Raw genomic sequence first — 16462 nt, 5'->3', positions numbered from 1 at the left:
AGCAGAGCAGATAGATGGTGCACATCTGCAGCTGCCATTGGTCTCGTGTGGGATGGACATGGCTTTGGTGACCAAGTGAAGCCCTTGTCGTGCCAGTCTGATCTCGCCTCTCTCCCTTCAGGTGCTCCCCGGAGTTTCTCTGCTCGTATTCTTGGCATGGTGTGGGCTGGCTTTGCTATGATCATTGTGGCTTCATACACTGCCAACCTGGCAGCCTTCCTGGTGTTAGACCGGCCTGAAGAGAGAATCACGGGCATTAACGACCCCCGGGTAATGACCCCTCGCTTGCTTTCCCCTTCCCTGTCCACCTCTGAGCAGAGATGCAGGAGATGCCTCCAGTGGGTATCTCCTGGCTCATATAATGTGGCTTGTAGTACCCAGAGCCCTGCTTTAACATGGCTGTGGGTCTGTGCCAGGGGGTTGAGCCCCAAGTAGCTTTGCCTGGGGCTGTCACTGGTGGGTCTGAACCCCTGCGCTGGGTGGGAATGGACAGACACGGCGAGGGATGAGCAGGAAAAAAACTTGTCCAGCAATAGCACGTACCCAGCCAAACTGCCTGCCAATTCCTGGAGAGCCTGCACAAACCAACGAGGAAACGATTCATTATGGATGAGTTATAACTAATGAAATTGTCCCTGCGGTGCAGTCAATACTCTCAGCAGATACCAGCATGCCTCAAACCCATTTCCTGCTCTGGCAAGGACACAGCCACAGCTTATCAGCCCAGGCATGCAGGAATGTACCCCACAGCAGCACTGACCCACAGCAGCCCACACCCTTCTGTGTCCTCTGCCCATGGCACTGCCAGCCCCGTGGCATCCACAGTCCTCCTGCATCCTCAGTGCCACGGTATCCCTGTCCCATAGCATCCCCTGCCCCACCACCATGGTCCCAGAGCATTCACTGACCCATGGCATCCATTGCCCCATGGCGTCTTCAGCTCTGCTGAGGGGATCAAGGTCTTCTCTGGGAAACGGGTCCCTGAGGAGGTGCGAAATTAGGAAACACAGCTTTGGGGTGAGCCAGTTCGGTCGATGAAGGACAGAAGAAATAGGAGCTCTGCCCTTGCCTTTCAGTTGCGCAACCCCTCTGATAAGTTCATCTACGCTACAGTGAAGCAGAGCTCGGTGGACATCTACTTCCGACGGCAGGTAGAGCTGAGCACCATGTACCGGCATATGGAGAAGCACAACTACGAGAGTGCTGCCGAAGCCATCCAGGCAGTGAGGGACAAGTGAGTGGGGCCAGCACCTTGCTTGGCCATGCTGTGGGGAGTTTTGGGGAGCTGCAGATTGATGGAGCAAGCAGGGCTGATGCAAGCCTGGAAGGAGCTGCAGTCAAACCATGGCTTGGTGGGACTTACCCAGTTGGTGCTGGGTGGGATCTTCCTAGTCCTCGTGCGTACCAGGTCTCTGGATATAGAGCACAAGGTCTGCATGGGGAAAGGCACAGTCAGAGCCCTGGCCCTGGCTTCCCTTTCTGGCCTCTGCGCTTGCTTCTGTGCAAGGCTGGGTGACTTCAAATCTCATGTAAACCCCTCACACTCCTCCTCCAAAATTTTGCCAAGACTTTTGCCTCCCAGGGGCACAGACCCTTCTGGGAGGAGGGTGATGCTAATCAGTGCTTAAATTAGGGTTGGGAGCACCCTCGCTGCTCCCACAGTGGCTGCAGACAAGCTGGGCTGCCCAGCCTTACCTGTCTGTCCTCTCTTGGTGTCCAGCAAGCTCCATGCCTTCATCTGGGACTCAGCGGTGCTGGAGTTCGAAGCCTCCCAGAAGTGTGACCTGGTGACGACGGGGGAACTTTTCTTCCGCTCCGGCTTTGGGATCGGGATGCGCAAGGACAGCCCGTGGAAGCAGAACGTCTCCCTGGCCATCCTCAAGTCCGTACACAGCTCTTGGCATGGGGCTTGCCCCAAATGCTGCATGTCTTAGCACGCAAGTAGCCTTGTGCCAGGCACTGCCACCTCACCCCCCAAACCCTCTGCAGGGACAGGGACTCTGGGGTCTGCCGTGTCACCCCTGATGAAGGGAACATGCCTGAGTGACTGGGGTGGGCACCCACGGCCACAGCTCCGACTCACAGGGCTGGGGAAGCGTCACGGAGCTGGTGGGAGGGCAGGGCAGAGCAGAGCAGGGCAGGGCGCAGGAGCCGTGCTCGGTCGCAGGAGCATAGGCAAAGCTGGTAGAGAGCAGCGCTGGGGCCGTGCAGCACCAGGTCCTGGGAGCAGGGTGCAGGCTGCAGCAGCAGGCAGGGGTGCTGCCATTTCCCCACTTCTCAGAATCACAGAATTGATTTGGTTGGAAGAGACCTCTGGGATCATCGAGTCCAACCTTTGCCCTAACACCACCATGTCAGCTAGACCACGGCACCGAGTGCCACGTCCAGTCTTTTCTTAAACAACTCCAGGGATGGGGACTCCAGCACTGCCCTGGGCAGCCCACTCCAATGCCTCTCCCTGCGAGCTCAGCCTGGCTGACAGCATTGCACTGCCCTGGCTTGATCTTCCAGGGGTTTTTCTTCCAACTCTGGCTATTCCTGTTAGGTAGAGATATGGCAGTTGAGTCCAGCTAAGGCTTTTATACCAGCATTAGCCTGCAGCGGGCGGTGCCACAAGTCAATCTGATATTGTGGGTAAAAAGGGATTTTCTTTTATTAGTTCAGCAATGCCACACTTGTTGCAGACAGAGAAATGTGGTGACGGAGTAACAGGCAGCTGGGAAGCAACAAGTGGAGGGAGGGGGACATGTGAGATTAATTTTATGGAGAGACAGGATCAGGAGCCACCAGGGTCCTGCCCAAGATGTGGAGATGAAAGGCCTGAGAGAGAGGATGGGCAGGATGTGGAAGACACAGGCAGGACCCGTGGTAATTTAGGGAGCCATGAGACCCTGTCTGTGGGGTGGTCTTACTATGGGGATGGGTGGCAGTGGGACAGAGAGGATTTGGGGCAACAATGTGAGAAGCCTGGAGAGGCAGCAGGAGTTCTTGGTGTCCTCCTGGGAGAGGATGGGGAAGCCCAGGGCTACAGGTGGCCCAGGAAGGTGGTGGGGATGTGCCAGGAACAAGGAGGAGGAAAGCGCAGGGGGACCTGTGGTGGGACATGTGCTCTGTGCCCACCTCCATCCCCACGAGCTGTTCAGGCAGAAACGGGCACTGCGGGAACGTGATTTGTTTCCTCCCAAGCCGTGACACCAAGTTGCTGGGGAGTCCCAGCCGTCACCATGCACAGCAGGGAGCTGCCAGGCAGCAGTTTTGCCCCTGCCCTGATCTAGAGGGTGCTGGTGATGACCAGACAGGATTGAGGTCCAGCATTGCCTGAGCTCCCAAGTGGCCCTGGCAGGTGGGGGGATCATCCAGGAGGGCACCGGGAGATGTGGTTCATGTCAGCTCCCTGCAGCCTCTCTCCAAGCACATTCTCTGAGCACTGCCTACACCTGTCAGCTCCATCCCTCTCCTTGGGAACCAAGCTTACACATGGCTCTTTTTGGCAGCAGCCGGCTAGCTCTCCAGCTGTCCAACACGGGGCAGTGGCACCAGGCAGCTATGGTTGCCTGCTCGCACCGGCTGCACCATGCATGTGGCTCGTGGCAGCACTGGCTGCGTGCAGGGCAGCGTGCAAAGACGTGCAGTACAGACAGCCAGGGCACACGGGCCACACATGCTCTCTGTGCAAACTGCACACACGCAGTCAGCCGGGCTGACTGACCACACACATCATCGGTTCACGTATTTGCAGGCTGCAGGCAAGCGCAGAGTCCTAGGACGCAGGGCATGAAGGCACAAAGAGCGTGTGCCCCAGCTGCCGGCGACTAGTCCCCAGTGATTACTCTGTCCTGTCTCCTTGTGCTTTCAGGTCCCACGAGAACGGCTTCATGGAGGATTTGGACAAGACTTGGGTGAGGTATCAGGAGTGTGATTCCCGTAGCAATGCCCCAGCAACACTCACCTTTGAAAATATGGCAGGTTTGTTTTGCAAACCTCTTTCTTCCTCTTCGCTGGGTAGCCTGCTTTCGCTCAAGACATTCTCCTCTCCAGGGCTGTCCTCTCGGGCCAAAGCTCTGCTTCTTCTGGGTTTGTGCTTTCCTAGCGCTGGGAGGCTGCTGTGTTGGGCTCCAATCCCACCTCATCCAAAACAGCTCCGCAAAGCTTTCCCCACCTTCCCTGGGGTGGCTTTCTCATCGGTGGGGCTGTCCTGCTTTGAACATTGCTCCCCTCCCTCTGCTCTGGCCAAACTGCGGCTGTCACAGTAAAATCAGAGCTGTCGCCAAGGCAGAGAGAGGGGAGCAGCACCTCGGGGGAGGCAAGAGCGGCCACGGAGGCGAGTGAGGACCCTGCTGCAGGAGGGAGCTGGCAGCCCCCCAGCCCTGCGGGGGGGGTGCCGGCTCGCCCTGGGGCGTCTGGCCCTGGGCAGTGGGCAGGGGGCAGGAGGAGGATAATCGATACAGAGGGGGGGTTTCTTGGTCCCCCTTTGTAAAGACTGCGAGTTCCCCCAGATGGGCTCTGCCGTTGCAGTAATGCGATGCTGCCAGTCCTTCACCCAGCCAACGTGGTGATGCGGGATGAGGGGTGTCCGATGGTACCCCATCCTTGCCGGCATCACAGACACTGAGAGAGGGGGCACTTTGTTCCATCTCCTCAAGACACCACTCCCAAAATGTCAGCCCTGAGGATTGCAGTAGGCCGAGGACAGCACAGAGAGCTCTGTGCATGGCTGTCCTTCCCAGTGAGCCAAACGGGAGCACCAGAGCTGGGGTTTTGGTGCAAATGATCCTGCAGCCCCAGGGGACAGGGTCTGCCCTGGTGCTCAGTGCAGCACCCAGCACACCGTGCCTGCCCCCAGCATCACTGTAGCACAGCCGGTGCCCAGTGCCCTGTACCCACCCGACGGACATCCAGCACCCCATCACCTTCTGGCACCCCATCACCTTTCTGCCCATCACCGCGGGTGCCCAACCTGCAGCGCCTGCCCTGCTCTGCTGGGTTCCCCTCCCCGGCCCCTCCAGGTCTGCGGGGGGATGGCGGGGGGCCGAGGGGACCCTGGGTTGGCAGATGCTCCTGTTGCTGAGCATGATACAGAGGAAATGAAGTGTCATGGTACAATTTCCATTGCCCCCTGTAACTTTCCTGCTTATTTCAGGTGTGTTTATGCTGGTGGCTGGAGGTATTGTTGCCGGGATATTTTTAATATTCATAGAAATAGCTTACAAAAGGCATAAGGACGCGCGGAGGAAGCAGATGCAGCTGGCGTTTGCGGCCGTTAATGTGTGGAGGAAAAACCTGCAGGTAGGACAAACCGTTTTTAGAGCAAACCTCCAACAGGTGCGTTTTCCATTCCTTCACCAAATCAGTGAATGCAGAGCTGTGGATTAGCATGGGGCCCTCTGTCCCCCACCCCAGTAACTCCAGCTGGGCCTTACTGGGCACCTAGCAAGCTGTAGGTTAGGGTCCCTGCCTTGTACCCGGGAGCTGGCCAATGCTATCTCTCCCGGGAGATGTTGTGCACAGCTCCAACTGGGACAGAGACCTGGCCCAAATGACCCCAGCAGTGCTCGGGATGGGGACTTTGTTCTGCTGGGGACCACGTGCTGGAGCCATGTCTTGCCCTGGCCGAGCAAGCAGTGCCGATGCAGTTCCCTTTGTAGGCGCTCTGCCCTGCTGCCTGGCTCCGGCCGTGCTTGCCAGCAGACGGGAGGGTTAATCCGCTGCCGCTGAGCATCCCTGCCCAGTGCTCAGGTGGAGAAATGCTCCAGGGATGGTTTCCATCGCCTCCCTCTCCCTGCCCACTCCCCGGGGGTGTGGTAGCCCTTGTCATACCCGGGACCAACTCCAAAAAGAGGTGGTGCGTGCTCTTGTCATTTGGAGACAAGGACATCTCCCCACATGGGAGCCAGCAGCTTTCCTGTCAGCGCCAAGGCTCCCCCGGGCCCCTTCCATGGGGCCATTGCTCTCCCCGGCTTCTCCCATCCCTGAAACGCCTCTGTGCCGCTCAGGCAGAGGAGCCCAGGAGATTCGGTGGTGCCTGGCAGTGACACTGAGCCGTGGGAACAGCTGTGGGCCACCAGCCTCACACTTCCCTTACCCCATTGCTTTTGGGGCTGAGCCCCACGGTGCCCCCGAGCCCCAGTTTAGGGCAGCCAGATGCTCTCTCTGAATTGCCCAGGCTGCTTTTCTTCCTTGGGGAAGCAACTCAGCATTCAAAGAGCAAGAGATCCTTTAGGCAACTAAAGGAGACTGCCGTTTGCAGCAGAGGCAGTGAATGAAAGAGAGAGAATGAGGCTGGGGGACCCCCAAAAGAAGCCCGGAGCTGTGACCCTGCGGGAGCAGTGCTGGCTGGGGTGTGCGGGTGGGCTGCCCGGGGGGAAGCGACCTGCCTGAGAGCAGCGAGGGGATGCACGAGGCCGGGCTGCTGTATCCTGAGAGCTCGCTGGGTTCAGTTCACTGATAAGAGTCTCGGAAAAGCCATTTCTCTATTTTTTTTGTTCTTTTTTTCTTTTTTTTTTTTTTCCTTTGCTTCCAAAAAGCAGCAGCACCGAGGGGGTTAAGGCTGCTGGGACAGAGCACACTAGTCGCACTGCCATTTTTCACTTGCCAACCTTCTAGAAAATACTGCACTGGGTCCTTGGGCAGAGTCTGTGGGACTGTGAGCAAAGCATGCTGCCCTGTGGGGGTAAACAGCCTCATGGTAAAGAGCCGTTTGACATTGTAAGACTTTTCCACAGGAGGAAACGTCAGAGCACTAGTATCTGGTACATTGCTAGAAGGTAGGCAAGTGGAAAGATTTATTTGTTAAAACAAACAAACAAAAATAATGGTTTTTGGGATCACAGTTTTGCCATGGCTATTTCCTGAGATGCCATGGAAGAAAAAGACATTTCATTCCATTCATCTTGCTTTCCTTTCCGTTTGTGCATGTCCGCAAAAGAGAGAACTGAGAAGGAGGAGCAAATGTATCCCCGAGCATGCTCTACGCACCAGCGGGATACATTTTGGTTACCCCCGTGCGGTAGCAGAGCCAGACCTGGTCACTCCGTCCCCCGTCGGAAAGGTCACACTCATTGGCACGAAAGCAATTGGGGAGGAATCGTTCTCAGCGCCCGCCGCAGAGCGCGGCCGGTCCCCACGGCTCGCTGCCCCCGCACCATGGCGGCTGGTGCTCCCAGCCTGCGCTAACCAGGTCCGACTCGCTAACACCAATGGCTACATTTTTCAGTTCTGTTTCTCTTTGAGTTCATCCCGACCCCAATGACATCATAGCGCTAACGCTTTGCCTCCTCCCTTTCTTTTCTTTTTTTTTTCTTTTTCTTCCAGTTTTCTTTTTTTTTTAACCTTTTTTACTTTGGAAAAAAAAACCACAACAAACCAAAACACCACCACCAACAACCACGTTCAGCTTTGCACAACTGCGTCATTTAAATTTTTGAATACATTTTTTTTTACAGAATATTCATACAATGACTTCTCTTTCAATGCAGTCCTCTCTCTCTCTTGTGGCACTAGGATTCAGCCTCAGAAAAGGCCCTGAGCAATTATTTTAATTTTTTTTTAGTGGTAGGTGCAGCATCTCACCTCTTGGTCTAGCCAGGCTAGCGGTGGAAGCGAGGGGCAGGCCACCAGGCAGAGCATCCCCAGGAAGCCAGGCCAGCTGTGCCGGCCTGGCCTCAGACACCCAAGAGAGCAGGGCTACTCCCCAGAGGGGTTTCCATCGCTCCAGATGCGAGGCTGGCCCCGTAGCTGTAGCAGTGTGGCGGCCGTGCCGTAGCCATGGGTCACGGAGGCCCTTGGAGGACTGGGAGTGACAGGACACCTCCAGTAGCTTTCTCACCTGAATGAAGGACATGACACGGGGCAGTATTCAAGTAGATTTAGCGTTTCCAACAACACACTAGAGATCTAATCACTTATACATATTCATTTTAGGATAGAAAAAGTGGTAGAGCAGAACCTGACCCTAAAAAGAAAGCCACTTTTAGGTCCATCACCTCCACCCTGGCCTCCAGCTTCAAGAGACGTAGGTCCTCCAAGGATACGGTAAGAGGAAGAAGAACAATTCTGCCCTCTCTTTTTCTCTCTCTTTCTCTCTTCTGCCATCCCATCGACTGCCACACACCCATCCCGAAGCTGCCAGTGTACATGCATAGCTCATGTTCGTCACCAGTCAGTCAGTGAGTCAGTGAGTCAGTCATCCCGTGTTCCTGAAAGGATGCTGGGATCCTGGAGGGCAGGCAGGAGGTGGCTTGGAGTCCTGTGATGAGTTGGGAGATGCAACCGAGTTTTTGTTTTGTTTCTTGTTTTCTTTTTGCCTGGATGATTTCTGATGTTCCTCTCTGTGCTTTGCTCACCTTACCGGTGCTGACCTCTTGAAACCGATGGCATTTTTTATTTTATTTTTTTTTTTTTCTGTTCCTGAGTGTTCCTGTACCTGTTTGTCATTGTATGCCTAAAAACAATCACCCCGATTTAATTTGGGCACCGTGTCACCTCACCGAGAGCCATGCGTGTCACATTCTCTACATGTGATTTTTGTTTGTGACGATTAGCATTCGGGACGTAGTCCTCGGCACAGGAGTGACAGCTGTCTCTGGTTATCGTCAGCAGTAATGCAGCTCTAGAAAAGAGATGCAAAGGCTTGAAAGAGGAGATTGTTAAAGACCCAGTCTTGGTTCAAACTCGTGCTTTCCGCCTTGGAGTAAAACTGCTGTAACGTAACCAGAGAAAATTTCCAAATTGCTGCCTCTAAAGCCAGCTGTTTCCAAATGTGCAAACGTGTCTGCTCGTGCTGGAGCTTCAGACACTCTTCAGCGTCAGGTTGGGCTGTTGGTCTGTCGGACTGAGCCGGTGTCCCTCTGCATGTTGCCGTCTGTTGTATGACACTCTGCACTGTGGCTACTCTGTTGTCTCGTGTGGCAGCGGCCGCTGCGTTTTGCCGCCCGACCTCCCGGCGCGATGGGCTTGCCGAAATCGCCTCCCTGGGGCGACCGGCGGGTTTCTGCCCAGGGTTGCTCAGAACAGGGCTCCCCGCCAGGCTGCCCGAGGCACGAGGCACAGCGGGGATGGGGGGACGGCGGTAGGGTGGGGAGATGTGGCCCCTCACGGCGGGGTGGCCCGTCCCCGGCCACAGGCTCGGGGTGCCTCGGGGAGCAGCATGCGATATCGCAAGGGGTCTCGGGGCCACGGCTCTGTATGAAAAATGGAGGCGGCTGCCTTTGACACCAATGCAGGCTCCATCCTGAGAAGCTCCAGGAGCACCCCTGGGACACGGCCCCAGGGACAGCTGAGCCGCTGGGCTCGGCTGCCACCATCTCACACAAAGTGCTCCTCCTGCCATCACCTCGGAGGCTGGCAGGCACCGGGGGGACACCCACCCTCTCCCTGCTCATACCCTGTACCCCATGGGGAAAACGGACATCCCTGTCAGCTCCTGCGCTGCCTCCACGCTCCCTGGGTGGCACCTTGTCCCAGTGATGTCCCCATGTCTGGCATCCCCCCTCCCCACTGCTGCACCCCCTGAGCAGCTCTGCAGGAAGGTTGCAGGTTGTGTCTTGGTGGCCTGAGCCCCGACCCAGGGAGACGGGACAGAAGTGGGCTGGGTGGTGCAGGGGGGAGAAGGTGAGAAGAATGAGGAGGAGGGACAGGTGGGATGCACAGAAAAAAAGGGGAGAAAAAATTGCAGAAAGATCTGCTGGGGGGGACCCTCAGCATGTCCTGAGTAGACCCTCCATGTTTTGTTGTGTTTGAACGACTCCATGGTTAGGAAACCAAGGGTTCCTGTCATGGGAGAGCAGGAGCATCACGGTGCAGTGAGCACCTGGGGGGACTGGTGCTCACGGTGGGCACAGGAGAGGGGGAGAACCCAGGAACAATGGCGTGTGGCACCCCTGGTACCTCCCACATCGCTCCCTCTTCAGGGAAGCATCCTGGGCCTGATCCTGCTCTGTGGTGTGGCATCCACCCTACGCCACACCACTCCACAGCGTTCTCTGCCCCAGGGTAGGAGCACCCCAATGCCCTGAGCTGACCAGGTCCTGGGGCCACCTGCACCAGAGGTCCCATGGGCGAGCGGTGGAGCCATGCTCTCCCTTTCTCTCACCCGGTGGGGACCAGCGCAGCATGGGCCTGCCCGTGCTTTGGGTCCTGGCCATGCTCTTCTTGGGATGTTGCTCACAGGCAAGTTGTGGAGGGAGATAGCCCTGCTCATCTCAGAAGATGGCCCCTGTTTTGGGGGCAGCTGCGTCTACGAGGCAGCTATGGGCAACAATACCCCACTGCCCGGGAGCCTGTTGCACTCTTCTGCCTGCCGTGGGGTGACGTGGCTGGGGTCCCAGGACACATTCCCCAGGGAACCAGGCTAGTTTAGGCTAGTGAGGCCAACATCCAAGCCAACGCAGCCAAGATGGAGGCTAGCAGGTCCAAGGTCCAGCTCTTGCAGGAGGTCGGTGGTGGAGCGAGCTTTGTCGTGACGTGGGCAGACCTGTTGGTTGCTCTGGGGGGTGAGCGGCCGGCGGGGGGGTGCTGCCACCAGCTCATGTCACAGCCTGCCATTCGGTGCCCTCCGCTTTCATGCAGCAGCCCTGGCTCAGAGACCCCAATGCCCTCCTGCTGTAGAAGGCCCCATGAGTACATAGCATGCTGGGACACGTTGCCTGGGGTCCTTGTAAAGACGAGAAAGCAGCGAGGCACTCTGTTTCATGATGCTCAGCAGAGCCGCGGGCCCACACCAGGTCTCAGATGGGCAAGGCTTTAGAGGCCAAAGGGGCGGGAGGGCCCGGCCACCCCCCGGCTCTCCTGGCTAGCGAGCGAAAGATGCAAACCTGGTGGCCTTGCTTCTTTCCTTTTCGTTGTCGGGAGTTTTAAAAATGGATTCTGCTCTGCAGCCCTGCAGAATGGTCCCTCAGGAGTGCCAGAGAGACAGGCTGGCACCATGGAACCAAGACAGCCCTGGGAAGCTACCATCCCACTCTGAACGTCCTAGCGCCCACCATCACCCGAGCTGCACAGCCTCTCCGCGGCACATCATCCCCACCGCCCCAGGAGGAGATGCATGTGTTCCCCATAGGCAGCTCCTGCAACTCGAATAGCACTCGTAGAGCTGACGTACTGCCATCCATCGCAGCCACCCACGATACTGCAACCCCACAGAAGCCATGTGAGATGCATAAACCACACAGACACCTTCCGAGCCGGCACATTTCGTACAGACACGTAACGAGGTGCACAGGTCCCTTAGCCCCTCCACTGCAGCCATCATCAGCCCCCCCAGAGTCACACTGCCAGCCCACAGGCATGTGTCCCCCCTTGCCCCGACACAGCATGACACACATCCCACGTCACCGTCAACCGAGGGCCTGGCGCTGTGAGGCGGTGCTCGCCCTGCAGCCGTGGGGATGGTGCCAGAGCTGGCCAAGAACCGAGGGGGTTCATGGAAAAGGTCACTTTTTCAGTGAAGGATCAGCCGTCCCAAAGCCAAACGCTTCTTGGCTGAAAAAGAACCTAGTTTTTGGCCCAAAAGAATCAAAAGTAGGTCAAAGGCAACTGCTTTTTTTTTTTTTTTTTTTTTTTAAGGCAAGTTGACATTTTCTACAGCAAGATTGCATTTAGCTGGAATCCTAATTTTTAGTTGAAGAAACAAACAAACAAACAAACCCCAAACTTCTTCCAGAAAATCTTCCACCAGCCAGGGACTACCATATGAACCCAGATTAGGTTGAAGTCATTTTTAAAGACATATTAAGTTCTTGTCTATATTTTCTTCCTGGTTGTCATTTAAAGTTTTTGGTGCCTTCACTTCACTTCCATACCTTAACATGTTTGAGTCTCTTCTACGGTTAATATTGATTAATTTCTTGGCTTTCTAATGTTTGGTTTGGGGATAATTGCACCATCCCTGTAATATAATTTACCCTAAATTACTGATATGTGCTTCTAGCATTAGTTCTACTTTAACATAGTTTTGACATGACAGTTTTCTTGCTTTTTTTTTCTTTTCCTTTTTTTTTTTAATTTTTATTATTAAAAATTGCATGCATGAACTCTACACAAAAAAAGTAAATGAGAATGTTACCCTGTGATAACTGTGATTGGAGGAGATATGCTTTCAAATCAAAAGCCATGCTCTTGTATTTTAATTTTTCTGGCCAGATTCCCCACTTCACTTGGTTATTTCAGCGTTTCTCACCCCCAGAGCTGTGCAGAGAGGCCAGAAAGCCCCAGCCTGCCCTGCTGGACCTCCAGCTTTCCACCGCAGCAGCCACACGTACACGTGCACTGAGGCACACGCACATACACGTGCACAAACCACTTTTTCCGCACCCCCCACCACCCGCTTGCATCAGGCAGGGTATTTAACAAAGGATCTTTCTTCTGCCCTTTTTTTATCTCAGTTTCCTCCTTCTTCTCCACCAGTGAGTCACCCAGCCTCTCCCCTTTCCCAGTCACTTCTCCCCACGGGAATTAAGCCCCATCCCGCGAGCGCACTCCTCCTGGCCATTTTGCTATGGAAAGGAAAGATTGCCTTTCGCTGGAATCCTAATTTTTCGCAAGGAGGGGGCAGCTGCACCCATTTTTGGGAAGAGAGGAGTGTTTTTTAGTGGACTGATGAATAGCCACAAAAAGCTCCCCCCAAGGCGGCAGAGTGATTTCAGGATCGCTTCGGCCGTTCTCTGTGCAAACGGGCGATGGCCAAGGTGTTGCCACTTAGCAAAGCAAGGCCACAGAAAGGAATTTCTCAGAGGCTCTATTTTAATATTAGATAGTCCCCTGAATGAAAGAATGATCCCGTGAGATGGTCCCAGGGTGTCAGCACGTCCCCAACACGTGTACCGGAGAGATGGGAACACATTGGCTCCCACCCCTGCCCCAGCATCTCCCCACCAAGAGGTCCTGGTGAAGCACAGAACTGGGCAGAGCAGGGCAGCCCTGAGGACCCCACCGCAACGCTCAGGGGGACCCCAGACCTCCCCGTGGCAGGAGGCAGGGTGCAGAGTCATGCAGGGTAGCCACAGTGCCAGAGCCGCCAGCAGTACCGTGAGGGCCACAGTCACTACCGACCAACGCAAGACAGGTAAAAATCCCGTCACTGAGGAGCCCCCCGGGAGCCCGGCAAAATGGCAACCCTCCTGGGTAGCGTGATGCAAGGGCTGGGCAAATGTCACTGGAGAGGGTCCGCACTGCATCACACGACACCCACCGAGACCCTTTCCTGCCCCGGCACCGATTTAGGTCCCCAGACAGCAGCGCAAGATACTCCATGCCACCCACTCGCGCAGCAGGGCTGGAAAGGGCTTCCAGTTCAGGGTTTGGAGTTAGGAGAGTGGAACTGGGAGAGGAAGGGAGTATGGAAGGAGGAAAGGTGAAAATAACTGCCCGGTTGTAAATCCCTGCCTGGGGAGGAAGGATTTTTTTTTCTTGCCCATTGAAGGCTATTTCTGCTTTCCCCGTTTGCTTGCTGGTGGGACTGCGGCTGGGGAGATCTCTCCCAGGGATCATTTGCCAAGCCCCCCCATCCTCAAGGAGCGCAGAACCCCAAATCCAGGCCGCATCCCCAACACAGGCTGTATTTTCACATTAGCAATTGCCGCTACAGTTTATCGCAAGTCAACCACACTGCACATCTCCTCACCTGCATGAAAGGATAGTCAAAGCAGAGTCATTCAAGCAAGGAGGTGAAATGCCCTGGCCTCAAAGCACAGCTTGATCTGGCACCAGCGAGATGCCGAAAACCCAGCCAGACCCTCCAAACACAGGTTCAGCCGTGGGCTGGGCTGATGAGTCACAGGCTTTGTCTTGTAGCTCTCCCAGAGCAGAGAGGGGCTCGCTCAGCAGACGACACGGTTGCCACGCTCTGCAAGAGCTGCGCCGCGCTCCTGAGCATCCTCCCTGCCCAGCCGTAGGGTGCTTGGAGAGTGTCTGCAACGACCTCTGCACAAGCTTGGATTGCATTGGGAAGGGGATCTCAGCCAGCAGCAGGTTTCGGGTCGTTGCATCACCCCCAAGAGATATCCTGTAGGGACACATGGGGTGTAAGTAGAGGCGGGGGCAAGTGCCAGAACTGCCTAACACTTTCTCCTTGTCTGTGTATTTGTGTGTTGCAGCAATATCATCCCACCGACATCACCGGCCAGCTCAACCTCTCCGACCCCTCAGTCAGCACTGTGGTGTGACCTTCTCCCCGAGGGCCATCAGTCCTTGCCCAACACAGTAGGAAGGCACAGCCAGGACTGCCTTTCAAGGGACACTGATGGGTTCTTCTGGGTGAGACGGGAGGAAAGCATCCTTCATCCATACACAGTGACTTCATTGTATATCTCCCTCCCTTCCTAGGCCTGCTGCCATGCTTGTGCCCCAGAATGCACGGCAGAACCAGGACACGGTTTGGACTTCACTGTACAGAGATAATTGCTTCCAACCAGTGCTGTTGATAATCAGTATTCCCACTGACTGGCTACGTGCAAGGGGAAAGGACTTCGAAAGGCACATGGTGCCTGCTCTCCCACTGTAGCAGGGAGGAGCTGGTGCCAGACTACAAACCTGTGCTTCACTTTGCAGGCTTCGGGCTTCTCAGCACACGCATGGCCCCTCAGACGTGTGCTCCACATCTCCCAGCACCCCAGAGGGCTCCAGTGTGACGTGGTCGTGGTCCCGAGCAGCTGGAGCAGCCAGCACGGTTCGCCAGGTTGGGCACGTGTTCCTGCTGTGCCGAGTGACCCCCGCCTCTGCAGCAGGGGCTGGAAGGTGTGTGCTCTGCTCCTCGCAGGAGATGGACCCCCTGTTCCTCCCTCCCGTCAGCCCATGGCTATGACCTGGCTCCTGTACGTGGTCTGTTTGCAGCAGGAGTGCTCCCAGCCCTGCAGCCCAACCTCCTGTGCTAAAAGCAGCACTCCAGAGCTCATAAAGTCCTGCCAGCCAAGATCCTGGCTCCCCACCTCTCCTGCATGGAAGACCTGGCCATGGCCATCATGTAGCTCTCATACCATGGCTCTCCTGGCCAGGAACATCTCCACGGGAAATGGCTCTGGATGGCTGCATAGACCTTTAGCCAAGCTCCACACTGCCTCAGCACCAGTGATGCAAGGAGAGATGCTGCTGTCTGGTCGTGGTTTGCTGTGTGCTGCGGTGTCTGCAGAGGCCACCCAGCCGGCCTACGGTGTCGGGGCACCACAGCATCCCTGCCACACTCACCTGCAGTTCAAGCTTGCCAGCAGCTCCCACAGCAGTCCTGAAGCCCCAGCTCATGTGGCTGCTTCTACCTGAACCTGGAGATGTGGAAACCAGATCCCATTTCAGGAGAAGGGAACCAAACGACACATGCTGATGCCGTTCCTCCCCACACCTTCCTCCTCTCAAGCATACGTGCCCATGTGCCAGCATCACTGAGCACCCTCCCTGTGGGCGCTGCGAGCGGGTGTGGAGACACCAGCGTCGGGGAAGCATCTGGCATCAGCCAGGCTGGTGATGAGCAGCTACAGCAACATCACATCCTGCCTCCTGCAAAGGTGGAAAACCCACCTGCAATGTGGTACCAAACCCAGTGGCATGAACTGCCTTCTTGCCCCAGCCGAGCAGATGGGCCTTCCCCCTGAGGGCAGGCAGCCCTTGCAGGCAGGATTTTCAGACGGCAGCTGAGGTCTGTGAGCATCCTCCCACTGACTGCAGTGGCTCATCAAGTTCATCTCGCTCCAGCTGAGAAATTGGACCCATTCTACTTTATACGTCAATGTAACATTAATACCAAGTTTTTGCAAGAGCTCAGTAAAGTCTAGACTGGATCATGAAGTGGTTTATTCCAGTGCCACGTGCCTCTTTCCGTCTCTGCCTTCTGGTAAAACTGGCAGGGAGCCCGGTGCTGAATCAGGGCCTCACCCAGCATTGCTGCAGGGTTTGCGAACAGGAAAAGGTTGGAGGGGTGGGGAAGGATGCAGAATCCAGCAGGGAGAGAGACCAGGAGCTGCAGGGAGGACTGGGAGGGAAGGGGCATCGTCATTCTGGGATGCCAGGCTGATGGACAGCCTGAACAGCTGGTGTGGGAGGACAGGCCTGGCAGCGGGGTGTTGGGGACAGTCTGAAACTGTCCCAATGCCAGCACCATGCCAGCTGGCTCTCTCCCATCTCCATCCAGGGGAGAACCATCCCCTGCCATCGCTGTGCTCCCCAGCTCCTGGGAGCCAGCCTGGGTCACTGCCAGTTGGGCTGGCCTTTGGGAACAGAGGATCAACTGCAGGGATGAAGGCATCTGGGGAAGTCCCTGCACATCAGCCCATCTGTAGGGAGATGCCCCAAGGGATTTACAAAAGAGAAGGGCAGCTCCTGTGGGCTGAACTGAAGCAACGTCACTCATTCCCAGCATGCTCCCTATGTACTCAGACCACCAGCCCAACCTCCATGGGGGTCTCAGCCTCAGGATGATCTGGGTGGAGGACCGAGGCTCAGGTGGCCGTGCAGGATGATAAGCAAGGTCCTAGCTCCA

The 16462-nt window shown here is 56.1% G+C and overlaps 1 protein-coding gene across 1 annotated transcript in view; it reads left to right on the top strand.

Annotated features, from left to right (window-relative positions):
* The window catches only part of GRIN1 (glutamate receptor, ionotropic, N-methyl D-aspartate 1), a gene marked incomplete at its 5' end in the record, with an annotated part of 31922 nt that extends 19817 nt beyond the window's left edge, over window positions 1-12105 (top strand). The window contains 7 exons of the mRNA XM_009700084.1: window positions 122-270; window positions 1077-1234; window positions 1721-1882; window positions 3857-3966; window positions 5141-5286; window positions 7921-8031; window positions 10875-12105. Of these exons, the coding sequence (XP_009698386.1) occupies window positions 122-270; window positions 1077-1234; window positions 1721-1882; window positions 3857-3966; window positions 5141-5286; window positions 7921-8031; window positions 10875-11078 (1040 nt within the window). The remainder of the gene's footprint in view (window positions 1-121; window positions 271-1076; window positions 1235-1720; window positions 1883-3856; window positions 3967-5140; window positions 5287-7920; window positions 8032-10874) is intronic.
* Between the last annotated feature and the right edge of the window lie 4357 nt (window positions 12106-16462).

Source organism: Cariama cristata, unplaced genomic scaffold (genome assembly GCF_000690535.1).
Source record: "Cariama cristata isolate BGI_N322 unplaced genomic scaffold, ASM69053v1 scaffold22795, whole genome shotgun sequence".
NCBI lineage: Eukaryota > Metazoa > Chordata > Aves > Cariamiformes > Cariamidae > Cariama > Cariama cristata.
This window is presented reverse-complemented; position numbering and strand designations above follow the sequence as displayed.